Source organism: Mauremys reevesii, linkage group 6 (assembly GCF_016161935.1).
Source record: "Mauremys reevesii isolate NIE-2019 linkage group 6, ASM1616193v1, whole genome shotgun sequence".
In the NCBI taxonomy this organism is placed as follows: Eukaryota; Metazoa; Chordata; order Testudines; family Geoemydidae; genus Mauremys; species Mauremys reevesii.
The window spans coordinates 71069519-71096989 of record NC_052628.1 but is presented as its reverse complement, the minus strand read 5'-3'; the positions used below and the strand labels follow the sequence as shown (position 1 = coordinate 71096989).

The following is a 27471-nucleotide window of genomic DNA, read 5'->3' as shown; positions in this document are numbered from 1 at the left end:
GTACAAAACCTTGAAAGGGCCAGTTTCCAGTGCTACCGAGAAAAAGCATAGTGCTCTTCTGCCAATTATAGCCCACTGGGAAAAAATACTTCCTGATCACAAAACAGGCACTTGGTCAGACCTGCAGTATCCTAAAAACTCAGCTCCAATCCTATGACTTACAGGGGGGGGGGGGGAGTTAGCAAAGGAAACAAAGCTGCCCCAGATAACCAGGAAGAGGTTTAATTGGGGGGAGGGGGGGAGGGGAGGGGAGGAGGAGGGGAGGGGAGGGAGAGGGGCATGGTGGCAAGAGAAATGCAGGTCCAATCAGCATGCAACTCTCCCCTGCCCCGGTTGTCCAATGAAAGGGGGCGAGCACATGGAGGAGGAAGGGCCCGGAGGGGGAGGGATAGCTCAGTGGTTTGAGCATTGGCCTGCTAAACCCAGGGTTGTGAGTTAAATCCCTGTGAGGGCCATTTAGGGATCTGGTGCAAAAATCTGTCAGGGACGGTACTTGGTCCTGCTGTGAAGGCAGGGGACTGGACTCAATGAGATAGGTATAGCTCCATATTATGTGCTCTGCCTTCACACCCCTTCTTTCTGGGCTGTTTATCCCATTGCCAGTTCAATCAGTACCCACCTCCAGAGAAACCAGGCTGGTGGGAGGAAGAACTCTTAAAAGCCAGGATTTGTTTTTAAATTAGCAACAGGAAAGAAGATCTTACAGATTGATTTGCACATCCTAGAAGGATATCGTGACTTCCAACTTTGTCTGCATCAGCCTTCAGGTAGAGCAGGCCGCAACACTGGCAGGATACCATACTCTCTGGAAATGGGTGATCCAAAGTGAGCACTCTACGCTCCAAGGGCAAGAGAATGAATGAATGAATGAATGAAGACGAAAGCTTGAGAGCTGACCATAAATACTTAATACAGTCAAGTAAAGAAAGGCCAAAAAATTTCTCTTTCAGCTGCCACCAATAATATCATAGTCATTTAAAACTGAAGTCAATTTTCAAATCATATTTGGTTTTGCAGATAGTTTCCTTTCTTATGCTAACTTCTATGTCAACGACTATTTGTTTACACTTGCTAAGCAATTGCTCATGCACTTCAAATGTTCAACGGGAAACACAGGAGGCTAGGCATTTAACAGACTGACAATATCTAATTGAAAGTTTCAATCTTTTCCCATGCTACAAATGAAAATGTGTTATTGGAGGAAAAAAAGCTACCATTATATTGGACCCTGGACTACAGATATGAGAGCAAAAGTGTTAACCAGATTTTCGCATAAGGAAGCATCATGACAGGCTAAATCTGTGAGGGTTTATTATTGGTTGTTTAATGAAACAGGTTTCCGAGAAATGGGGAGGAGCAATTTCTATGTAACAAACAAAATGATTCAACCAGCTCTGAGAAGTTGATAATTCCCTCAGGGTCACTGAGATGCCTATTAGAGTTCTCTAAAATAATATCCTTAATCTGTGTGCAACCCCCAAGGACCTTACTTGGTTCCTGGGGTTCTGTGTGCTTGTAACTCAGAGAGAGGCGCACTTTGTCTAGGAAGAAGGGGTGTGTGTGTCAAGGGCAGATTCAGCCTGCTAGGCAACCAAGAGGGAGACAGGAGAGACACTTTTGAGCAATAGGGGCCCATGTCAGTCAGAGGAGGATAGTAGGGTGCCTGGCTGGCCAGCTGACACCTGCTCACTTACATTTCTGAAGTCTCTTCTATAATACTGTAGTACAAACTAATGAGCAAAATGATAGAAAAGCCAAACAGCTTAATTGATAGGAAGCCAATTCAAAATCTTCATGCATAGCAGCTTCCATTGTTTTAATCTAATGAGTCCTCAGAAGGAAGAGTTGAGTGCATGGGAATTAAAGAATAATTAACTATAAAACAACAGACTGGTCCACTTTTGGAGGAGAAAACTGGCATTCATTTTTTAATCGTTTCTTGCCTGTTCCTAGAATCTGGAGATTTTTTTTTTCCCCACCAGAATTCTATCAACTGAATGATTTCTTAGAGAATGTATTAAGAAATATCTTTCTTGTTTTTTCCTGGGAAATAGGGTGGGGTGAAGGGAGGAGGAGAAGGGAAGTGCCCTGCATTCCTCCCTATTAAGTATTTATTTTATCACAATTAGCAATGTCTGTTTCAGTAGATAAAAATCTCAATCTAGAGAGCAACTTCTAGAGGTTTCTTATGCCAAACTGGAATGATATGCAGATGATGAGACACGAACTGAATCAAACAGATGACATGTTTCTGCAGTTTCTCATTTTTGGAACATTTGTTTTGGCATAATATTTAGTAAATGCATGGGGAATCAGAGTTCATGTAAACAAAATAGCATAACTTACACATTCAATGAATACCCATGACCTTATGAACATACACAATAATTGATGTCCTGAATTACTAGAACATAAAAAAACGGCAACAGGTGCAGCATGGAACAAGTTTTAAGAATAAAGGAATTGTTATGCTCTTACATATCTTTGGAGTCTCCCCGCATTTATGTCCAAGTAAATATGGCAGCTCCTTGAGACACTGACCCTGGTGGCTCCTTGTCCTAAACTGATGGAGGGCTGGGGCTGGATTGCTTGCCACTGGTACTGGCTGCTCCTTGCCCCAGACTGGGAGGGGGATCTCACTGCTTCTTGTGATCAGTAAGAAGGTACGCTCTGTTTGAGCTGCTGGCCCTAGTTGGTTGCCTTGTCCCTGGCTGAGGGAACCCTGACTCTGTTCTGACTGCAGGTCACAGGGCCCTGTGGTGAGGGGGAAATGGCTAAAGTACCACACTATGGTGCTTTAGTCATAGCTCCAAAGGCCACGGATAAGTTGTTGGACTTTGTTCTATAATAGGATGAAATTTAATAGTGACAAGTGCAAGGTCATGCATTTAGGGATTAATAACAAGAATTTTTGTTATAAACTGGGGACGCATCAGTTGGAAGAGGAAGAGAAGGACCTCGGATTATTGGTTGAGCCGCCAATGTGATATGGCTGCGAAAAAAGCTAATGCGGTCTTGGGATGCATCAGGTTAGGAGGTGTTAGTACCATTATACAAGGCACTGGTGAGACCTCATCTGGAATACTGTGTGCAGTTCTGGTCTCCCATGTTTAAGAAGGATGAATTCAAACTGGAACAGGTACAGAGAAGGGCTACTAGGATGATCCTAGGAATGGAAAACCTGTCTTATGAAAGGAGACTCAAAGAGTTTGGCTTGTTTAGCCTAACCAAAAGAAGGCTGAGCGGAGACGTGATTGCTCTCTACAAATATATCAGAGGGATAAATACGAGGGAGGGAGAGGAATTAGTTAAGATAAGGGCCAGTGTTGGTAGAAGAAGAAATGGATATAAACTGGCCATCAGGAAGTTTAGACTTGAAATTAGACAAAGGTTTCTAACCATCAGAGGAGTGAAATTCTGGAACAGCTTCCAAGGGGAGTAGTGGGGGCAAAAGACATATCTGGCTTCAAGACTAAGCTTGATAAGTTTATGGAGGGGGTGGTATGACGGGTTAGCCTAATTTTGGCAATTAACTGATCTTTGACTATTAACGGTAAATATGCCCAATGGCCTGTGATGGGATGTTAGATGGAGTGGGATCTGAGTTACTACAGAGAATTCTTTCTTGGGTGTCTGCCTGGTGAGTCTTACCCATATGCTCAGGGTTTAGCTGATCACCATATTTGGGGTCGGGAAGGAATTTTCCTCCAGAGCAGACTTGCAGAGGCCCTGGGTTTTTTTCCCTTCCTCTGCAGCATGGGGCACGGATCATTTGCTGGAGGATTCTCTGCACCTTGAAGTCTTTAAAACATGATTTGAGGACTTCAATAGCTCAGACATAGGTTAGGGGTTTGATACAGGAGTGGGTGGGTGAGATTCTGTGGCCTGCACTGTGCAGAAGCTCAGACTAGACTATCATAATCGTCCCCTCTGACCTTAAAGTCTATGATCTATGAATACATCTCTAGCCCTTCAGGATAGCTCTTTGATTAAAGGCCTGGAGGACTTTTAACCATTGAGATACCATCTAGTGTGACACAGATGACAGCAATGCAGCCTAGAGTATCTCCCCCACTCTCTCTGACCCTGATTCAGCAAAGTATTTCATGTGCTTAAATCCCATTGAAAGTTGGACACATGCTTAAGTGCTTTCTTGAACTGGGGTCCAAAATCAGGAGATTCCTAGGAAGGAGCAGCTCAGAAAGCAGCTAACACAAACTTCCTCATCAAATGAGAAGACTTTACCATACAAATGAAAACTGGTAATCAACCTCCCTCTTGAGCTGCCACTGGACAGGCGGATATTACAGACTTTAAAAACATTGAAAAATATGCTGCCAAGATTACTGATTTGCTGAATAAATGTTTCCTAACCCTTGTGTTCCTTAACAAGCCTAGAGTCTTGAGCTTTATGTTCTACAAGGCCTTGAAAAACATATTTCAACTCTGTGCTTGTGCACACACACAGAGTCACTAGCATAAGATCCCTGTTGTTTCTTCTGATTTTACTTGCCAAGATCAGGCAGCAAAAAGTCATCACACTTTTGCTACCAAGGGACTCTGTTATATTAGTATTCACTAAACAAAGAAATGATAAGCATGTTCTATAATAAATAATTTTGCATTTAAACAGAATTACATATGTGCATGTTTGCTTATATAAAAAGTCCTTCTGTTGGTAATCCAACAGATATCCATTTGCAAATATTGAAGTGTGTCTACCATTGTTACTATAAAATCTGTGTATTTCTATTGAGATAGAACAAAATCAGTTCTATGCGTGCATACAGTACCTTATTCATAGTGTCTGAAGTTACAGATTGCAACTTTTCATATCTGAAGTCAGGTCTACACTAAAAAGTTAGGTCAACCAAGCTACTTTGCTCAGCAGTGTGAAAAATCTACACACCTGAGCAATGCAATTAAGCTGAGCCAAACCCCAGTGTAGATAGTGCTAGACTGAGGAGAAATTCTTCTGTTGATCTAGCTACCGCCTCTCAGCGATGCAGATTAACTACAGGGGTGGGAGACCTCCTCCCATCACTGTTCTGATTGTCTATGCTGAAGCATTACAGCAATGCAGTTGCAGTGTTTCTAGCGAAGACAGACTGAGCTTCTAACCCTTTTTTGGAGGTTAGGACCTTTAACCATGGAGGCTATTTACCCCACACCCACATGTACTATAACTCCAAGTTTCCTTTTGCTGTGTAGCAGTTTCTGCTGTGCCCATCCCAGCCTGTACTGGAGCCAGGAAGAACAGGACTGTTCTCTCTCCTCCACCCTCTCACTCACACACCTACTCACCCCATTCCTTGGAAAACCAGTTATTGTGTATTACCCCTGTTATATGCCTGGCATCCAGGAGCACAAGGAGCTGAAATACAAGTCACTCCCAAACTTTATTTCCTCCATGATGAGGCAACATGGCATTGATCTATCTACAGCAGTGTTTCCCAAACTTGGGACGCTGCTTGTGTAGGGAAAGCCCCCTGGCAGGCTGGGCCGGTTTGTGTACCTGCTATGTCCGCAGGTTCAGCCGATCGTGGCTCCCACTGCCCGTGGTTCGCTGCTCCAGGCCAATGGGAGCTGCTGAAAGCAGCAGCCAATACATCCCTCGGCCCGCACAAGCTGAAATATATTTTTTCCAAGGCCTTGTAGAACATAAAGCTCAAGCGGTGTCCCAAGTTTGGGAAACACTGATCTACAGGAAAAACAAAACATTGCCCCCTCTCACAAGACAGTCTATAAACATCTGCATGACAGTTTTTAGGAATGCAGGTAAGGTAACCGATCATACAGACAAAATCTGCCTTAGGTTTTATACGGTGTGTCACAGTTCAGGGCAAATACACTCGTATTTCCCCTCAGTGGTTCAGTAAAGGCACCAACTCTCAGGCTTCTGACTCTCTAGCTGTTGCCTTTCTGGGTGGAGACCTGTGTGCCTCTCCCTCCCGAGCAGAGTATTTCTATGCTGAACAGTTGCCTGTCTTGTGTTATTTGCAAGACGGCTTGCTTTCTCTTCAAAGACTAGTAACAGTCTAATCTCTCCAGTTATAAATTACCACATAGTGCTTTATACATCTCTACCCTGATATAACACGACCCGATATAACATGAATTCGGATATAACGCAATAAAGCAGTGCTCCGGGGGGGCGGGACTGCGCACTCCGGCAGATCAAAGCACATTTGCTATAAGGCGGTTTCACCTACAACGCAGTAAAAATTTTTGGCTCCCAAGGACAGCGTTATATCGGGGTAGAGGTGTAATTTCTGCTGTGTATTGCAAGTTTATTTTGACACAGTGGAAGAAAGTTTGATTTAAGAATTAAGACACTGAAGAGCTCTTGAACTCTGTTACACAAAATGAACATAACCACATATTACAATGTTAAGAGCCTTTGCCCTCTGGTTCCAGCAGCCATTTTCAGCTTGCTTTAGACTTGCTCAAAGTACATTTTTACCACCACTCTTCCTAAAATAGATCTAAACACATTTTTCCTGGTTAAATCATTCTCAGCACCAGCTCTGCTGCACCCATTGCTGACACCTTTTGTCAACAAAAGATAATTCTCAGTGTAGATAAGTCCTAATCCATTTTTATTATAGGCAGATATTTCATATTGGGCCATTGCAGGTTGCTTACAGCTTCCTCTGAAGCATCTTGTGCTGGCTACTATCAAAGACCAGATACTCAACTAGACAGTGTCCTGTGATTTGTTGTGAAAATTTCTGTTTTCACTACATTAGAAAAGTCTGCTTTTTAAGAAACTGTTCTCAAACACAAACGGGTCACCAAGCTCAGTAGGAGTCAGAAGGGCTATTTAATGCCACTGTTAGGGACACACGAGACTGGTTAAGCAGCCTCAATGACAAGCACTAAAAAGCCAATTCTGCAAGTCTTATAGGATCTCCTTTTTAATTTTTTTTTAAACTGAAATTGCTATGACCTGCTGCTAATTATTCAATACCATCTCAGATTCTAGGTAATTATTTGGGATGTTGTAAACCTATTGTTTATGTCTGTGCACGCTTAAATCTAATAAATAGCAATTTAGATAAGAGCACGCTTACTTGTATCAATTTTTCATCAGCAAGAAGTGCTGTGTTCCCTTGATTTCTTTGTGACACTGCCTGGAGGGAAACAGTTAAGTTACCACTGCTTTGGGTTCTCAAAACCCCAGGTAACATATGCCAATACAGCAACTTGAAGTGATTCCTCTTTGAAAATGCAAAAGGATTTGTTTGTTTTTAAAACAGTTGACCATGCTATTTATAACTTCTTAAAGACAAGCATAGATTTCAAATCTCATTTTGAGATTTGATAAGAGGACAGTAATAATGAGAACATTAATATGAGCCAAGTTAAATCGAGAAGTGCTTGTCTCTCTACATATGATGTTTGCCTACTTACAAGGAAAGTGGATATTTTGCTATACTCCACCACCAAATTTATTTCCTCTTATAGGAAAGGCCCTACCAAATTCACGGTCCATTTTGGTCAATTTTACGGTCCTTGGATTTTAAAAATCATAAATTTAATGATTTCAGCTATTTAAATCTGAAATTTCACGATGTTATAAGTGTAGGGATCCTGACCCAAAAAGGAGTTGTGGAGTGATCACAAGGTTATTGTAGGGCAGGTTGCAGTACTACTACCTTACTTCTGCGCTGCTGCTGGCAACAGCGCTGCCTTCAGAGCTGGGCAGATGGAGAGCAGTGGCTGTTGGCCAGGAGCCCACCTTTGAAGGCAGAGCCACTGCCAGCAGCAGCGCAGAAGTAAGGACATCATGGTATTATACTGTCACCCATAGGCACTGATTCCATGGATACTCCGGGGCTGGAGCACCCACGGGGAAAAACTTGGTGGGTGCTCTGCTCCCACCAGCAGCCCCCCTCTGCCCCAGCTCACCTGCTCCCCTGAGCATGCTACGTCCCCACCTCCCCTCTTCCTCCCAGCGCTTGCCGCTGCGAAACAACTGTTTTGTGGTGGAAAGCGCTGGGAGGAAGGGGGGAGGCGGGGAAACGCAGTGCACTTAGGGAAGAGGCAGGGCTGGGGTGGGGATTTGGGGAAGGAGTCCAATGGGGCAGGGAGGAGGCAAAGTTGGGGCAGGGACTTTCGGGAAGGGGTTGGAATGGGGGCGGGGCAGGGGTGGAGTCGGTGCGGGACTAGATTCATATCCATAGTTTTAAATTTCAGTGAGACTTAAACACATTTAAAATTAAGCACATTTAAATACCATTCCTGAATGAGAGTCTTTTCCTATGTATTAGCACCTTTTACTCAAACATACTCTGCCCCTTTCTGTAAGAAGCATTCACAGCAGTGGCTGGGCGAGGATAATCTGGCCCACTGTTAAGACTTTTTTTCTGTTCAGCAAGTGAAGAAAAAGGCCACGCAAGATATGTTTGACCTAAAACTATTTCTTAATATGGCTATTGTTTGGAGTACAAATACCACCTAGGAAGTGTCCTATACAAATATTTAAACAAAATCACAATGTGAATCTCCAACAGCAAATATCAGACGAAGATGCTAAATGATGATATCTAAGTAGGGTAGTAAAAAATTTTCAACGACCGTTTTAAAAAAAACCAATACCTTAACAAAAGCCACTTAAATTTTAGCATGCAAAGTTTATCAGTTCACTTTTCTCTTCCGTTTCCTGAACCTCTCATTTAAGACCACTTCCTTAAAATAAGCACAGCATTTAGTTGTGCTTCTCATACAGCTGTCACACTTGAGCAAAAACGAAGTGAGTTACTGCTGGATTCTTTTCCCTTAAAAGCAAGTTAAAGTGATCATGGAAGAAATAAGATTGGTGTTCAAAGCCATGCTATGACCATCATGACAAACACAAGAGCAGATACTATTTCAGTATCTAGTCATCCTTTTTCACATTTTTCTTTTCAGTTGAAGTAAGGGTTTTTGGGGGGGTGGTATCTTTTATGCTGTTCAGCTCTTAGTAAGTCTGTTCTTTTTTCTACTATAGTGTATCATGAAGCATCAAGATCTCTATCAGTCTCGACCTTTTTAGCAGAAAATATTTAAAATGAGGCATGAGAGTTTTTTGACTGATCAGAATGCAGGATTTTCTGGATTAATATTGAACCTAACATCTCATAGGGATCTTGCTATATAAACAGTAATGTTAAACTACAATAAAAACAAAATTAGAGCAACTGCGAGTGAGAGTGAACATTCCAATACACTGCAGAAATGTACCGACTACTCTTTCCCTACATTGAAAGGCACCAAGGATTGATATAGTCTATTTCCTACTCCTTCAATATATTGTGCCAAGCTGCTAGTCAATCTGTATTAAACTTAACTTTAGACTGCTAGACCTGTGAGGGTGGCTAGACTGCTAGACTAAACTGCTAGACCTGTGAGGGTGGCTATTAGGACTAAACATAAGGATGGTTTTGCACAAGATCTGGACTGAGCCCAGCTCATCTCACATATGCAATCAAACCACCGCCAGACTGTTAACAACCGTCACTCTCAATCAAGGCTAGATTTGAAAAGCGTTAAAAAAGTCATCAGAGGCTACCATGCCTGTGTACTTTTTGTACAACACCACAAATGGATTTTTATCTTTTTCTGAATACTTGTCTAATGAATACCTTACCAGAAGGGGAAAAACTGTGAACTTTATCACACATCCAAAACAACATGAACATGACCAGATGTCATCCATGTTCAGTACATTCAGGCATTCATGAGTTATCTCAAGTTTGAAGCTTTGTTGACTTTACAATGCAAGTTGAACTTCTTAATTAACATTCAGAAGATATCAACCTTTTTTTTAAAAAAAAAAAACCCAAAACTAACAATGTTAGGTACAGGCTTGAGATTTTAAACTGGGTACATAGGACAGTCACATAGCTAAAGAGTAGAGTTTATACATTAAGGGATTGTCTCTCAATTAATGAGAATTTAGTGCTCATTAAAGACTACTGGGAGTGATGCATATGGTACTGGGAAGGGAATACACATACTCTCTATGCTTTCTACGCTGAAATTACCCACTCAAAACCAAATTTTCAATTAATATTTAATGTATTACCAATATCTCATCTAGCAACCAGGTAACAAAAATTTTCAACTGAGATTTTATTGTAGGATCCATTTGCATCTGAGACTTCTTTTTAGCACCACAACAATAAGGAGAACAATTTAGTTGCTTCAGTTTATAGACAGAAAAACACCAAACCATCTTCACACTGAACTGTGAAGTGTTATCTTTAGAACACATCATTTACTTTTTAATAATTATATATAAACATATATACAATTTAGTTTTATATTCCCATCAGCTTGCATGTCCCCTTGAACCTAGGACCTGTTTTACTTAGTTGAAGAAATACTGGCCAGGATGCTGTGGCCATCCCCTAAATTTAAGCACCTGGATAGCCATCAAAAAACAGCAGAAGGGACCTTGGTTTAATGCCTCATTTGAGGGATAGCACACCTCAGGTGCTAACTGTATCAGACTTTGAGTGTTATCCTTACCTTTGATTCCCTGCTGTTGGTTGTTTTTTTCTCATCACCTTGGGGTTTAAATGTATACTTGCGTCTTTTCTTTTTTTAAGCTTTTAGAAAACGTTACAAATGCATAAATTATGTAAATATGTTCTGTGTAGTGTGTAAATGCATAGTCCAATCTTATAGTAATACAGCTAATATTAATGAAGTTTGCGAGTGAGATTAGTGCTTAGTAAAGCTAGACAAATGAAATACTGACTCAGCTAAACATAGGGAGCGTAGATTCCCTACATAACTGAAAAACTCTGTGTAAGCTCATAAGCTTGTCTCTCTCACCGACAGAAGTTGGTCCAATAAAAGATATTACCTCACCCACCTAGTCTCTCTAATATCCTGGGACCAACACTGCTACAACACAGCATAGTACATTTAAATGACTTGCAGGGGCCTGTCTAAACTTCTTGACCAGACAACATTTTTTTCTATGGTTTTGTGATTTGAACAAACTGGAGGCAGCAAACCAGACCGAGGCCGAACTCATTTTTCACTTGTAACTAAACTAGAATTTTAACCCAGAGGAAGAAGGCAAGGAGAATAATCCATTGTACCATCACATCTGTAAAATGTCAAAACTTCTATAGTTTACCACAAAGGCAATATGGCTGCTTATCAGCAATGGTCTATTTTGTATAAATAATATAAAAAAAAATACGTAACAGGTTGAAAACTTTTTACATGATTAAAGTTGATTTGGCTTTTGAATCATTCATTGTTGCAGCAAAACTTTCTATTTCTATTGATGAATTTCACATCAAACCACATCTTATAACTTTGTTTTGGGTTGCCTAATTTGCGATATATGTATCTTATTCTAGGAGTTTCTCCAAGCTTGTTCAGATCTCTTATCTTGTGCGGCCCCCTATTTGTCAGAGTAGTAATGTGGTTTCCCCATAAACACACTCCTGTCAAGCAGTTAAAGTCTAAAGAAATCAAACAATTGATGGCTCTTTCCGTATCAGCATGTCTTTTTAAATATATTGTGTACATATAATTCTAATCTGTGGCTAACACAGGATGCTCATTGCGTAATATCCTGCAGAAGGACCGTTATACAGTTATTTGCATCCAGACCCATTGGTTTATATAAACGCACTTAGGCAAGGACTAGCTGGTAAAGTTTACACAAGTTCTGCAGTACCATCAAAAACAATACTGAGTTTTTGAGAACAGTCACTAATTATGCAAGGGCTTGCTTAGAGTTCCATAGTTAAGGTTCATCTCAGCTTTAAATTTATGAAAAATACCAAATGTCCTCTCTGAAATAATGAAATTGCAATTATCTCAAAACTAGATATTTTCTTCAGGAAATTCAGAGATAAGGTGACTCAGTAAAGGAAAAGAAAAATGAAAAAAAAAATTGGTGTCCTTAAACATCAATTTAATCTAACCAGGCACCACAAACATGATGATGAAGGCACATACACTTGCAGTATGGTGTCACTATAGGATAGAGTGAAGGTTGGTTGGGTGCCTTAATTGTGCATTTTCCATACCTTAACATGTTGGCATTTCTTTTAAATTTAATCTTAACTGAATATCCTGAAGAAAACAAGTGGTCTGGGGATAATGGCAACATCCCTGTAATGTATTTTGCCTAAATTACTGATCCATAATCATAAATCTAAACTCCAATTTAACATATAAAGTGGGTGCCTAACTGGTTGGAAAATTGTTCCCAGAGAGTCACTATCAGTGGTTCACAGTCATGCTGGAAGGGCATAACAAGTGGGGTCCCACAGGGATCAGTTCTGGGTTCAGTTCCGTTCAATATCTTCATCAATGATTTAGATAAAGGCATAGAGAGAGTGCACTTATAAAGTTTGCAGACAATACCAAGCTGGGAGGGGTTGCAAGTGCTTTGGAGGACAGGATTAAAATTCAAAATGATCTGGACAAACTGGAGAAATGGTCTGAAGTAAATAGGATGAAATTCAATAAGGACAAATGCAAAGTACTCCATCCACTTCGGAAGGAACACTCAGTTGCACACATACAAAATGGGAAATGACTGCCTAGGAAGGAGTACTGCGGAAAGGGATCCGGGAATCATAGTGGATCACAAGATAAATATGAGTCAACAGTGTAACGCTGTTGCAAAAAAAGCAAACATCATTCTGGGATGTATTAGCAGGAGTATGGTAAACAAGACATGAGAAGCAATTCTTCTGTCTACTCCTCACTAATTAGGCCTCAACCGAAAGTATTTTGTCCAGTTCTGGGTGCCACATTTCAGAAAAGATGTGGACAAATTGGAGAAAGTCCAGAGAAGAGCAACAAAAATGACTAAAAGTCTAGAAAACATGACCTATGAGAGAAGATGGAAAAAACTGGGTTTGTTTAATCTGGAGAAGAGAAGACTGAGAGGGGACATAACAGTTTTCAAGTACATAAAAAGTTGCTACAAGGAGGACAGCAAAAAATTGTTGTTCTTAACCTCTGAGGATAGGACAAGAAGCAATGGGCTTAAACTGCAGGAAGGGCGGGTTAGGTTGGAGATTAGGAAAAAAATCCTAATTGTCAGAGTGGTTAAGCACTGGAATAAATTGCTTAGGGAGGTTGTGGAATCTCCATCATTGGGGATTTTTAAGAGTAGGTTGGACAAACACCTGTCAAGGATGGTCTAGATAATATTTAGTCCTGTCTTGAATGCAAGGGACTGGACTAGGTGACCTCTCGAGGTCCCTTCCAGTTCTATGATTCTATAGCAGTGGTAGGCAACCTATGGCACGAGTGCCAAAGGCGGTACGTGAGCTGATTTTCAGTAGCACTCATACTGCCCGGGTCCTGGCCACCGGTCCGGGGGGGCTCTGCATTTTAATTTAATTTTAAATGAAGCTTCTTAAGCATTTTAAAAAACGTATTTACTTTACATACAACAATAGTTTTGTTATATATTAAAGACTTATAGAAAGAGACCTTCTAAAAACGTTAAAATGAATTGCTGGCACACAAAAACTTAAATTAGAGTGAATAAATGACGATTCGGCACACCACTTCTGAAAGGTTGCTGACCCCTGTTCTATAGTTTTTGTCTGGGAAATTAATATTAGCACTTGAACTCACAAAATTAATGTCAATTTCACTAACAACTAAAGTTTATATTAAAAAGTTTCTTTTTTAAAGCTCTTTTGTTGGTTTCCATTCTAAAATCAATGCAGATTATGGTGTGAACGCTTTTCATTCTTTATTACTCATCAAACACACAGGGCCGCCCAGAGGGGGGGGACAAGAGGGGCAATTTGCCCCAGACCCCGAGCCCCATAGAGGCCCCCATGAGAGTTTTTCGGGGCCCCTGGAGCGGGGTCCCTCACTCGCTCCGGGGGGCCCGGAAAACTCTTGTGGGGCCGGGCGCAGGAGCTTCTTCGCTCCTGGTCTTCGCCGGTGGGGGGTCCTTCCGCTCCGGGGAGGAAGGACCCCCCGCTGGCGAATTACCGCCGAAGACGGAGCGGGACCCTCCGCTGAAGTTCAGCTCGGTCTTCGGCGGTAATTCGGCGGCGGGGGGCCCTTCCGTTCCGGGACCCGCTGCCGAAGTGCCCCGAAGACCCGCGGCGGGGGGCCCCCCTACCGCCGAATTACTGCCAAAGACCGGGCTGCACTTCGGCGGCGGGTCCCGCTTCGGCGGCAGGGGGGCCCCCGCCGCGGGCCTTCGGGGCACTTCGGCGGCGGGTCCCAGAACGGAAGGGCCCCCCGCCGCCGAAGACTCCGGGCCCCCGGAATCCTCTGGGCGACCCTGCGAACACATGGCACTTCATTTTGTTTATCCTCCATGCGATATATACCAGTTTAACAACTTCTTTAGGCATGTTGACAATTGGCCTTTTTGAGGGCAAAAAAAGTCCGTCAATGGAGATGCCAGGTGCTCTACACTTGCAATAAAAAAAAAAAAACTCACTAATTATTTAGGTGTCCAAATATGAACAAAAAGCCAAACTTTATAAGTTTTTTAATTTTTTTGGCCAAGTATGTATCTAGAAATTCCCCTTTAGTTCTAACTAATATATGAAGCTCTAAAAGATTTGTAAATAAATGGACCATGGGAGATGATTTAAGACAGTGTTTTTCAAACTGTGGGTCGCGACCCAGTACTGGGTCGCAGCATGTCAGGCACTGGGTTGCTTTTCTCTGGTCAGCACTGCTGACCGGGACGTTAAAAGTCCTGTTGGCAGTGCTGCCCAGCTAAGGCAGGCTAGTGCCTACCTTTTTCGGCACTGCGCTGTGCCTCGGAAGTGGCCAGCAGCAGGTCCAGCTTCTAAGCAGGGGGGCTATGGGTCTCTGCACGCTGCTCCCACCTCAAGCACCAGCTCTGCACTCCCTTTGGCTGGAAATTGGCCAATGGAAGCTGCAGGGGGGCAGTGCCTGAGGGTGAGAGTTGAGCACAGCTGCTTGTGCACCTCCACTTAGGAGCCAGCCCTGTTGTTGGCCACTTCCAGGGCACAGCACGGTCTGCAGTGCTAGGACAGGCAGGAAGCCTACCTCTGCACCTTGGCTGTGCAGCTGACCAGGAGCCGCTGGAGCTAAGTCCACGCCCCAACCCTGTGCCCCAGCCCTGAGCCCCCCCAAACCTGGAGCCCTTCCTGTATCCCAAACCCCTCATCCCCCACCCCACCCCAGAGCCTGCACTCTCAGCCCAGAGCTCTGACCTCCTCCTGCACCCCAATCCCCTCCCCCAGCCTAGAGCCCCGTCCCACACTCTGAACCACTCACCCCCAGCTTCGTTGGGTCATGGGCATCAACAATTTTCTTCAACTGGGTCCCCAGGAAAAAAGTTTGAAAACCACTGGTTTAAGATACTCACCTGATATGTTACTCAGTATTTTTGGTATGTACAGTGTTTTGTTTTGCTGGCCCAGAATATTTTCACTACAGATTTTCAGGCATTTTACTGCTCTCAGATTCACACATAATTTAATAGACTGAGATAACACATTGGACAAAGTTAACATTTCTAACCATTGGTCATTTAAAACAAGAACTATTTCCCACTGTGTAGCAGTACAAATTTAAGAAGAACTTACCCCTAACAGACACATTTACTTACTATGTTCACTATGGCTCAAGTTTAATCAGTTGATGTCAACTACAGAAGGGGAGTATACAGCTTTCTGTCATCTGTGCAAACCATAGGTGGCTTCTGTTTGAAATCTGAGCAGTATGTGCTTCTGCTTAGATCTCTAGAACAGAGTTTCACATGAAATTTGACTTCAGAGTTGAAAAAAAAAAAAAAGAAGAGAAAAGAAATGCTCTAGCATAGCACAATTTATTCACCCTCACAAACCTCCCAAATCCTCTAAGCTTAGCCAATCCTCCAAATATAAATTCTGATCCTCTCGCCCCAGTTACAGCCAATACCTTTTTCTGGCTTCTTTGGATCTTATCTCCAATTCCCCTTTAGGCCCTCTTACTTTGACAGAGGAGGGAGGCTCCACAGGAGAGTTGCAAGCATGCATGAACAATTTTCCAGCAACACATTTGACCTGTTAACAATCTCAAGAATGTTTTTCTCATCTTCTATACAACGTTTAAACATTGTTTTAAACACAAAAAAGTACTCAATACGCGTAACGTGCATGATGTTGTGTTAGCTTGTTTGTTTAAAAGATGAACAGTTCAATTTTGAAATCTGCAACATATGGTAGTGTCTTTTTTCATAACACATGACAACAAGATACTTACAGGCCATGCTCTGAGGACCAGACTGTGTCCCACCTGACTTGAAACCATAGTGACTCAAACTATATCGTCTCTCTAGCACCATATTATTTAATGAGCCCTTCCTTAATTACTGGAAGAGTTAAATATATCAACATGAAACTTAAGCCACAAACAGTTAAAGTTCTTCACAAGAATGCATAATATAAAAAAGTTAAAACTACGAACAATGGTAAATATAAAAAATGTTTTATTTTCTAAAACTTTGGTGGATTTAATGCTTGTGCGAGTAAGGGAAGAGCCGCAGGGGATAGAACCAGGCATAAAACATGTAGGCTTAGTGAAAGTTTTCTAACATGGATTTAATGCACTTCAGCCTGATCTGCAACACGCTTGCTACTAGTGCCCTGGGCCTCCTGAACAGATACGGTCAGTTTGCTGTTTTGGTGATGTCCACAAGGGATTAGGTTGAGACCACAAAAGTTCTTTTCACATAAAACCTAAACAGGATTTCAATCCAGACCTTTAGAGGCTAAAAAGCTAATCCCCCAGTCAAACAGTTGTAAGCACGCCACCATGCTTTTGACTGTCTTTCAAATGGAATTTGCTATTTAAAGCTGACAACAGATAAATGATTCTTTAACAGTTAATCCAACCAATGAACACAACAACCAGACAGCTAACGGACATTTTTCTTTCTATATACCAGATGAGTCAGTTTTCTTTCACTGAGCAAACAATTTGTATGCCGTTTCTGTAGGCTGTTAAGTATAGTATTTCAGAATGTCATGCAACATTAGGTAAAGCAAAACTTTTATACAGACTAAAATACCACATAGGGTTTTTCGGTTTCTTTTGACTATTCGTATGCTTCTATATAATTTCCATCATATACACATAGGCTGTTGGAATTTATGTAAACTTTCACAGTAAAAAATCTGATCATGCAACTGTCTAGATAAAGGTCTAAGTTTCCAAATAGAAAAAGCTCCTTGCGCTGAATTCTGAAGTGCTCTCCTTAACTCACAATAAGTCAATTATACACTATATATTTTACAAATAGCTGTTTCTACCTTATCTCCCAGGTCGTGTTACTTTCAAAGACAGATACATGACAACTCAAGGAGAAGTTATGGGCTGGATATAGGTTTTTTGTTTTGTTTTGCGGGGGCGGGGGAAGGGGCTGTGTTATGCAGGAGGTCAACCTAGTCAGAATGGTCCCTTCTGGCCTTAAAATCTACAAAAAAAAGCAAGTTACATATGTTAATGGATGTATTAGGTGTTCTTTTGCCAGACAAAATAATTTATTTTCTTTAGAGGAGAGGAAGGGGAGGAGAGAGGTAGGCAATTTAGTTACTTTTCATTGCAAATTTATTTATAACATTTAAAGTTTTATCCCAAGATAATTCTGGCATAATAAAAATCCTCCCAAGCTAAAACCATTAAATTTAAAGTAAGCTTTAAACAGTTTTTATAAACTTCAATAAGCAAGATTTTATAGCTTTAAAACAATTAAAATACCCACAACTTGTATATGCTGAATAACACAACTGATAATTGTATTTTGCTCTAGATTTTTCTAATTCCACCAAAGCTGCTACAGGTGAAAAATTTCAGAACCTAAACAATAGCACCACTTATTTACTTCATGTTGGCACCTCAGTAAGGAAATATTTTTATGGTTAAGAAAACAGCCAAGTGTTTCCAGGTATAAACATGTCAGACTAGAAATTAGCTTAAAAAAAAATAATAGCAACAATTTATTTTGAACCATCATTGCTCCCCAGGGACACATGGATAACTCCAATGTTAGTCCAGCTCAGACTGGGCATGATATTAGCTCTCTTTTCGGGGCACTTCTCTGTTAGTAACTTTAAGTCATTCTACATACATATTCTGCCACCTGTTGCTAGCAACCAGTGGGGCAACTTGTTTGAAAAACTGTCTTCTGTCAAAGCACATTTATGTTCAAATATGGGAAACATACATGCATGTTTAGCTCTTACATCCTGCGCATAATTTTTATGCCAAGTTGGCTGGTTACAACAATATTTGGTCTTTAAGGGGGTTTCTTCCTCAGACCCTAACTTCTCCCTTTCTAAAGTCAGAACTGATTCGAGTGACAGGCAATTCGGTGTACAGTAACCAGCAAGATAAAGAGAGGGCTTGGTCTACCTCATGGAAGGAGCCAACAAATAGAGAGGGACAGAGTCCGAAGGGATCCCCCCAGAGGAAGGAGAAGCAGCCACAGGTTGTAGGGCCCCAATCTAACAAGATACTTAGGCACGAGTCGCCCCATTGACTTTAACAGGCTGACTCGCATGATTATCTAGGTTCCTGAAGCAAGATCTAGAAGAGGAAGACTTGACTGCTGTGTTTGCTTATCTGCAAATAATCAGATGCCGACCAAGTGACAACAGTTCAATTTCCTGGGGAGGGAAGCGTGCACAGCGTGTGCTATAAACTGCTCCCAGACTCTTCACTAGATTTTAGACAAACGAGCAAAGGAGCCAACCCAGGCAGGGCAGAAAAGGCGAAATCACCCGGAGAGCGGCTGTCTGCCGGCTCGGGCTGCTCTGATTACACACGGGGCTCTAGGCGGGCAGAGCCAGCTCGCCGCGTGTCACGCACACGCCCGGCCGCGGGGCGAGGCTCGAGCCCCTCGGCACCGCTCCCTCCCGCAGCCCGGGCGGGGGCATCACTTACTGTGTGCGGGGGAAGGCGCAGCAGCACCGAACCCCGCGGAGAAAGCAAGTCCCTGTGCAGCGCGTGCGGCGACTCGAGTCCCGGCTGGGAGCTGCTGCAGCTGCCAGGACCTGGGGGAAACTCCCTCAACCGCCCCGGTCCCCACGCGCAGGGGCACGGGCGGGGCCAGAGCCCCGGGGGCGGGCACAGCCGGGCGGGGGCGGGGCCAGCGCTCGGAGGCGGGTTTAGCAGCGAGGGGCCGGACCAGGTGAGCGCGGGCGCTTCCCCTCTCCCCGGATTTGCGGCGTTGGCGGCAGCCGGGCCGGGGCGGTCGGGGCTCGCTGAGGCTCCGGGTGCGGACGGGGCCGGGTCTGGGCGGCCCGGACCCCGGGTGTTCTCCCCGCGGTCGCTGCCGGGAGGCCTGGGAGCGGAGTGCGCGCGAGGGCGACACCAGCCCGCACCTCTGAACGCGGGGCGGGCAATGACACAGCGGGGCCCGCGAGGGCGCGCAGCGGTGGGAGCCATTGACGTTGTCCAAGAGTCTCTGGTTTTGCCTGGTTTTGAGTGAGAGGCAGGAGCGCGCGTGCTGGACTGTAGCGCGGTGGCGGGGAAGGTCTTGGCGTCCCGGAAACTCTCCCCCTTTCAGCGAGCTGCCCCGCGGGGAGCTCTCCTTGCCTGGGAGCTGCTCTACCTGCACCAGTCTACTCAGTACTTCCCCGTCCCTAGCGCTCCCCAGTGCACGTGCGAAGCCGGAGCGGCGCTCAGCACAGGCAGCGTGCATCGTTACAGCGGTGTGCTCGCTAGTTTGGGAATGTAATTGTGTCATGTAATTACATTCACTAAAAGTTACAATTCAGCTGAAGTCTGGCCTGTGCTTCAGCTCTTCACGTCTCCTCTCCTTGCAAGAATTCCAAATGACCCTACCAGGACCAGTAAGAAAACAGGCTATTATAAGAATAGCAGTTACGCTGAGCTGTGACCAGAGTTTTCCTCCTCGTTTCAATGATGCTCCTGGCGCCCCTCAAACATCGTTGTAATATTACCAATAAAAAGAACTGTATTCACATCTTCATTGCACACCATTTGTCCCGCATTCAATAGAGAATTACACAAGCAAAAACAAAAAAATAACTCTGGGAGTGACACTGAATACAGCGTCAGGTACAACAGCTAACGGATTTTGAAATTTTACAAATGTACGATTTTTAAAAAAAAAATGTTTCCTCTCCACCCGTGCACATGCTCATAGCTGTCAGGTTTGAATGATCTGACTGGTGTATAGGTTCCCATTCCTTTAATTTTGAACTGCTTTAACAAAAACACTTTCCCTGTTAAAGATAGGGGGTGAAACTGAGTCCACGGGATATGAGTTTATGAAGAGTGTCAGTTAACAAGCAGAGCTACTAACTTGAGAAACAGGTTCTAAAGGTGTTCAGAGTAAATACATATTAAATTTCTGAAAATGAACATGAATTACATTTATCCTTATATATTAAATGGAGGGGAAAATACAAGGCATGTTTTCTAGTGTTTCTAGAGCTATATTTGGTATCCTCAAGGTCATGAGTTATAGGTTAAACTTGTGATTTGGTTGTAAGTCTATGGGAAATTCCCTTTAGAATTGGATATGAAATCACCTCAGTACATAAGTAAGTAAATAAGTCCATTGTCCAAATTATACTAATAAGACCACTCTTCATTGACATGGTTCAGTCATTAAGACCAGGATACAGTCCACCCAACAGAGCAGATGTCACAGGCAAATTGCTGGATAAAGTGTATGAAAGAGAAATTGAGCAGTGTGCAAAAGGTCTAGAGGGTAAAATTGTTAACCAGAGTCTTGATGGGTGGAGCAATGTCCTCAATGATCCTGTTGTATGTACTTATGTGACAACAGAAGAAGGGAATGTCTTCCTTACAGAAACAATTGATACATCAGGAAATGCACATACAGCAGAATACTTACTAGAAGTAGCAGTACAAGCTAGAACAAACTGATTTTTTTTTTCCAAATGTCTCGTATGCAGCTTGGTCACAAACAATGCTGCAAATGTATCCAAGATAAGAAGAAATTATTTAGAAGAGAGTGAAGAGTCTCCCAGGCTAACAACACACGGTTGCAGTGCTCATTTGCTGCACCTCCTCGCCAAAGACTTCAGTGTTCCAGAAATAAAGGCTAATATAGCTGAAATTGCAAAATACTTCCGTAACAACCACTTTGCAGCAGCTGCTCTGAAAAAAAGAGGGAGGAAACAAGCTAACTCTCCCACAAGATGTGCAATGGAACTCAGTAGTGGACTGTTTTGAGCACTGTATCAAGAACTGGCCTAATCTGATGACAGTTTGTGAACAAAATCGTGAAAAAATAGATGGCACTGTCACAGCCAAAGTTCTCAACATTGGGATTAAGAGAAATGTTGAATACATGCTGAGTACGCTGAAGCCTATTTCTGATGCCTTGAACAAAATGCAGATAAATAGCTGTTTTATTGCTGATGCTGTTGAAATTTGGAAGGAACTGAGTGAGATCTTAAAAGTTAAATTACAAGCATTCGAAAAACGAATAGGACAAGCTCTATCTCCAGCTCATTTTCTTGCAAATGGTCTCAATACTCAGTACCAGGGTCAAACCTTACCTACTGAAGAAGAGGAGTTGGCTATGACATGGACGTCCAGCAATCATCCCTCCATAATGCCAATTATAATAAACTTTAGAGCTAAGGGTGAACCATTCAAGAAATATATGTTTGCTGATGATGTTTTAAAGAAAGTCACACCAGGGAACTGGAAGTCACTTCAGCACTTGGAATCAGAGACTGTTGAAGTGATAATCTCACTTTTAACAACAGTAGCTTCTTCTGCTGGAATAGAAATAATATTTTCTTCCTTTGGACTAATTCATTCCAAATTGAGAGATCGTTTGGGACCTGAAAAAAACAGGAAAACTTATTTTTCTTTTCCAGATTATGAACAAACAGGAAAATGAAGGTGAAGACAACTGAGTTAGCTGCAGAAGCCAATATTTTAAGTTTCTCATGTTGACCTGACTGATGGTCGTTTTAAATTTTTTTTTTAAATACAATCATTTAATTTAATGATTTTAGTTAAAAACATATTTAACAAAAACTTGAATGTTTAACTATATTCAAAAATTCATATGCTTGTTTCGTTAAAATATTCTGTTTGCTGTTGAAGAAAAAAATCCAGAATACATAACGTTGTTGTTTTTAGTTAAATAAAACAATTTAAATGTCTGTCTGGCCATGTTCTCCTCCTAATACAGCATGGCAAGAAAATCCTCCAAATATTAGTGATTAACCTGTTGAATTGGAGACAGTTCACCTCCCAGTGACTTCATAAATATCTGCTTCAATTACCTTTGGTAAATGAAATAACCAATCATTCTTTTTCCGATATAGCTGTAAAAGTAATCTGAAAAGTTTTCAAAATAAATCATTTAAAATGTATAGTATGTACCTTCTAAAAATGAAACCTACATCTATCTCTGAGTTGTGAAGAATATGTATTAAGGTTATAACAACCAACAAGAATACACTTTTATGTAGAAATCCATGATTAAATTGAGTCTTCCTGACTAGTGATTTAAATCAAATCCTCCCTGCAAGCTGTTCTTTTATTTTGTCTTGCAGCTGAACTCTGGCAATGCCTGGCGCCTTCTGACAGAACCTTCTTAGTTCCATGCTCAGAGAAGACAAGGTGAGTCTTTCACCATGGCCCTTTCTCCTTCAGGTTTCCCATCCCCTGTGGTTGCTGGAGTACAGACTTTCCCCGACTGCGTTTTGCCTCACGTATGAGCAGTTGCCCAAGCAAAGCCCATGGTTCTTCCCTGATGGTCAAGTGGTGAGCGTTTGGTGCTCTCAGCACCATGGCCATGGGCTCAGTTCATGGTCAAGGGCCCTGCTTTGGTGCCTTTGCCAAGACTGATCTTTGGAGGCTGCTTTCATCCTCAGACAGGTGTTTTGAATGCAGCAAGTTCTAGTGTCTTGTCATAGAACCATGGGGTTAGATGGGATCACATCTAGTCTAACCCCCTGCCAAGATGTAGAATTTGTTGGGCCAAAACTATCCAAGACAGAAAACTTCCAGTGAAGGAGCTTCCACAACCTCTTGTTTTTCCCTTTCAGGTCTCCTCCCCCCCCCTTTTTTTTCTTTCCTTTTTCTTCTTCTGTTCCATATTATTTGCATCCTCTTTCAAACTCCAATCTCCAGGGCCTGATCTTGATGGGCTTCTGACCTGTCCTGTGGCCAGTCCCGGTCTTGCCATCTCACTTATATGGTACTCCAGCTTGTGCCAACATTGTGCAGACAGGGAGTTTCTTGCCCCTTATCCCTGGTCAGAATTTGGTGCTCTCACTGCCATGGAAGGCTTTCACATTGTCCCTCCTCCTCAGGGATAGTAGGGTTGGTTATATGCAGCAAGCATAGTGGGGAGTGGCCAGCTGCAGGGTAGCCAGGAGGGATGTGTCTGCATACAGGACAGTAATGACGCAAGCTGTCCTTGTGTTTTGCCTGTAGCTGAATTGTGCTGTGCTGTCAGGTGCCAGTGACCCTCAAGATGGCAGGCAGTACCTAGTGACTTCCAGCAGAGCCTCCTTAGCGCAGTCGGCAGTCAGTTTCATAATTTGAAGATCCTGAGTTTGATCCTCAGAGATGGCATAGTCAGTCTTTTGCTATGGCCCTTGCATATTTTGTCACCCCTCTCCCATGGTTGCTGGAGTGCAGGCTTTCCCCTACTGCATTTCGCTTAATGGGGGCCCAGCAGTATGAGCAGCTGCCGTACTGATGCACGTGGTTTCTCCCTGATAGTCTAGGCCAGCGTTCTCAAATTTTATTGCACTGCATCCCCATTCTGACCAGAAAAATTACTACATGACCCCAGTGCCCTGTGTTACTCAGAATAGTTAGTATTTTAAATAAAATATGCATTACAAGGCTGTATCTACAAAAAGTAGCCATGAAATATTTTAATTTACAATATAATAACAAGACAATCTTTCTATCCAACAGTAAAAAATAAAAATAAATATGCACCTAATGGGAGGGGTGAGCTTGTATTGATGAACACAAATCCTTGAAGTAGGGCTCTGTGTGGCTGAAGTAAAGATGGAGGTCATCTTCAACAGTGAGGTAGAACCTGTATTTGTTTTTCAGTCAAGTCAGTGCTGAAAAGCCAGCTTCACACTGGTTGGTGGATGAAAATGGCATGAGTGCTTTCAAAGCCGCAGATGACGGATCTGGATAGTCTCCTTGTACAGAAATCCAGAAGTTAGCAATAGATTGCTTAGAAAATCTCAGCATTGATGTCTTTTCTCAGGAAAAGTCCATTAATGTTTCTTTCACTGTAAGTGACATAACAGCACTTGCAGTCATTTCTGCATTAAAGGGATTTATAATCCATGCCTCTGTTTTCCGATCCTTTTCATGGTAGTACTCCCGAAACTGCTGTTTAAAGCTTTCCAGGAGGCTAATCATAATGGGTTGATTGTGCAAGTCATGCCTTGGCAAGACCGTTTTCATCCCATGTTCTGCTGAAACATGGGTGGCTTAATAGTTGGCATCTGAAGGTATGGGAGAGCCTTAATAGTCCACCTCTGGAGGGTAAGTGGTAGACCATGAGGCTAGAGCAAATTTTCCCATCCACGGGTCAGAAGCCAAGAATGGAGCACCTAGATCAGCCAGAAAGCGACAGCAGGAATGCTCTTCCACAGAACTAGCTGCACTTATTTTAAAAAAAAAAAAAAAGTCCCCCTGTTGGGGCACAGAAAAGCAGATGTGTCCAATTTTACTTCCATTGGCCTAGAACGCCAGATCAGGGCACTCTGCCTCCTGACTGGCTCAGAACTGGGTGTGTGGCTCTGCTTCCACCAATCAGAAGCCAGGCAAGCTTGTCAGCGCACAATGGCAGGAGCCCTGTTTGAATTGCAGATTTGTACTGGTGGAACTCTGAATTTCTCCCAAGCACCAGGAAGCCCAAGAAACCTACAGAGGGCTCACTAGGATTGCCCCATGAGAGCTTGACTCTACCGGGGACCTTACCTGCACTTGACCCCACAATCAGCTAGCCATCTGCACAGATGGAGATGAGTTCATAAGCAATCAGAGCATTTTATTAACCCCAGTTGGCCATAGTGATGTGGTTAGTGATCAGGCTTTGTTGCTTTCTCCAACACAACTTAGGTTTGATTCCTGGTCATGGAAACCTCTTACCTTGTTGCCTCTGGCAGTGCTACTTCTTGGAGGCTGTTTTGAACTTAGCATACTCTAGTTTCTTTTTTTCCCCTGTAATTTTCTTTGTTCCCATGCTCCCTTCCAACTTCCAGGGGTTCATCTCGCTGGGTCTTTGATTTGTCTTCTGGCCTACCCCACCCCCCAACCCCACACATATGTTCCTCCACCTCATGTTGTGCAGAGATGGTGCCTCATGCCTTTTCTCCCTGCTGGTCCAGTGAGCCAGCAATAACATTGGTATGACATGTTAGATTTCACAACAGAATGAAGTGGAAGTTTTTTTTTTTTGGTTCAGGATGCATATGCTAGCAGATAATCAGCGGGGAGCGGAAGAAAGGGTAAGAAAGTTGAGAATGAATTTTTGGAAATCCATGCTTGCCCCCACACATGTGAAATAGGAGGAATAATTTATTCTGTGCTTCTGTATTGTCTGTTAGTCATGGTTCTCAAACTGTTCTACAAATAAAACCTTTATAGAAGTGGAATCTATTGCTGAGAGGTTGAGCATACCTCAAGTGGACTAAATTTTGGAGGAAAGGCCGTTGCTGTAAAGCAGGGGTTCTTAAACTGGGGGTCTGGGCCCCCTCAGGGGGTCACAAGTTAGTGGGGGGGGGGCATCGTGAGCTGTCAGCCTCCACCCCAAACCCTGCTTTGCCTCTAGCATTTATAATGGTGTTAAATATATAAACTGTTTTTAATTTTTAAGGGGGTCAACACTCAAGCTTGCTATGTGAAAGGCATCACTAGTACAAAAGTTTGAGAATCACTGCTAAAAAGTTACCTACACTGCCTACAAACTTGGTGTCTCTATTTATTGGGTAATTACCTCAGAATTAAATAACTTTAATAGTTATGTACACTACAGGAATGAATCTCACATCTGTTGAAGTCTCCTGCATCAATGTTATGTCATTTTGGGAATCTTCTGATGATCTACATTTGGACTGTTGCAGGTTGAAAGGCATGACTGTGGGGGAGGAGGAGAGTGGATAGTAGAAAGAAGTCAGTGCAGTAATAGACCAATTGTGTGAAAAAGTGGGAGAGAAAAAAAGACAGATATACAGAATAGGGACAGATGGTGAGACGCATTGTGGCAATGTACAAGGAAAATAAAAATAAAAAAAAACCCAAATATTTTTATAGAGTTAATATGAGCAAAAGACAAAATCAGTATCAAGTTACAAACAAAAATGGATTTTAGAGCAAGAAGAAGAAAGGAAGGAAGAAAATTACATGATGTAGGTGTTTTTTATTTTTTAGAAAGTTATTTGTTCAATGTGCTGAACCTGTGATTGAGCAGTTGGCTGGCTATTTCTAGTAAAAGTTAAATATTTAGTCTCCTACCCTTTGACCATGCTCCAGGTTTGACCCTGTGCCCTTTGAACACTGTTACCCTCTTTTTATAAGGAGTGCCAGGTACAATAATTTGCAGTTTCCTTTGTATGTAGAATAAGATGAAGGTGGTACATAACTTTTAAAATTCAAGGGCACCCCAATATTTGCTGAATATAGTTCTAAATATTAATTTCCTATAATTAGCAGCTAAGTTTCCTAAAATGCAGAACAAGAAAATCTCTTGCATGCCACGTTAATGTATAATAAATACAAATGTCCTTCAGACAGCATATTTTGCTCTATAGGTATGCAGCTTCAGCTAGCAGCTAATGGTTTTCTATTTTACATGTGACCTCATCTGAGGATGTGGGTAGATAATCAAGAGGGTTTTGGCTTCTAAATCAATTAGAAAGGCAGTAGTGCCAAACTACTTGGGATCATGAAACTGAGAACTGGCTTGGCTAGCAACATGAGGATGTGATCCCGTTAAGTACTGCAATTCACACCCTAACTTTAAAAAATTGATCCCACACTTCTGACTTAAAATTGACTGACTTTAAAATGACACCTATATTAACTAAATACAGAAACATGACTTTTTTGCTTCATTTGTGCAGGTGACAGTGCTTAAATTTCCTGTTGATTAGGTTCCTTACAAAGCCACAAGAGAAAAATTGAAAAACTGATTGTAAAAGCACAAAAATTAGCAAATGTGTCTGTCTCTCTCTCTCAAGGCCAAAAGTAGTAGCCAAAACTGCTTTTAACTCAATTTTTCATAGTGACTAGATTTTAAGTTGACAGTGTCCCTTTTAAAAAGGCACAAATACAACAAAAGACAACTCACTTTGATTGTTACTAACACACACACACACAAAAATTACTTATTGAAATTGTCAGATATCAAGAAACATACAAGAGTAGAAATGTATGATTTATAAAAAGTAGCAGCAACAATGGCATTCTAAAAGGTTGAATCTCTGCATGGTCTTTTATTTTAAAGATTAT

At 42.3% G+C, this 27471-nt stretch overlaps 1 protein-coding gene and 1 long non-coding RNA gene across 4 annotated transcripts in view; one reads left to right on the top strand and one right to left on the bottom strand.

Annotated features, from left to right (window-relative positions):
- TNFAIP8 (TNF alpha induced protein 8) overlaps positions 1 to 19573 on the bottom strand; it is a 75148-nt gene extending 55575 nt beyond the window's left edge. Inside the window, exon 1 of one of the 2 annotated variants that reach the window (XM_039544398.1) lies at positions 19344 to 19573. In XM_039544398.1, coding sequence (XP_039400332.1) covers positions 19344 to 19407 — 64 coding nt within the window. In that variant the 5' untranslated portion in view covers positions 19408 to 19573. Of the gene's footprint in view, positions 1 to 18903; positions 19284 to 19343 lie in introns of those variants that run through there. The other variant, XM_039544400.1, reaches the window with a different exon arrangement.
- Positions 19049 to 27471, top strand: part of LOC120407982 — a 59431-nt gene continuing 51008 nt past the window's right edge. For both annotated transcript variants that reach the window (XR_005600358.1, XR_005600357.1), the window contains exons 1-2: positions 19049 to 19150; positions 22533 to 22599. This is a non-coding gene — a long non-coding RNA (uncharacterized LOC120407982). The remainder of the gene's footprint in view (positions 19151 to 22532; positions 22600 to 27471) is intronic.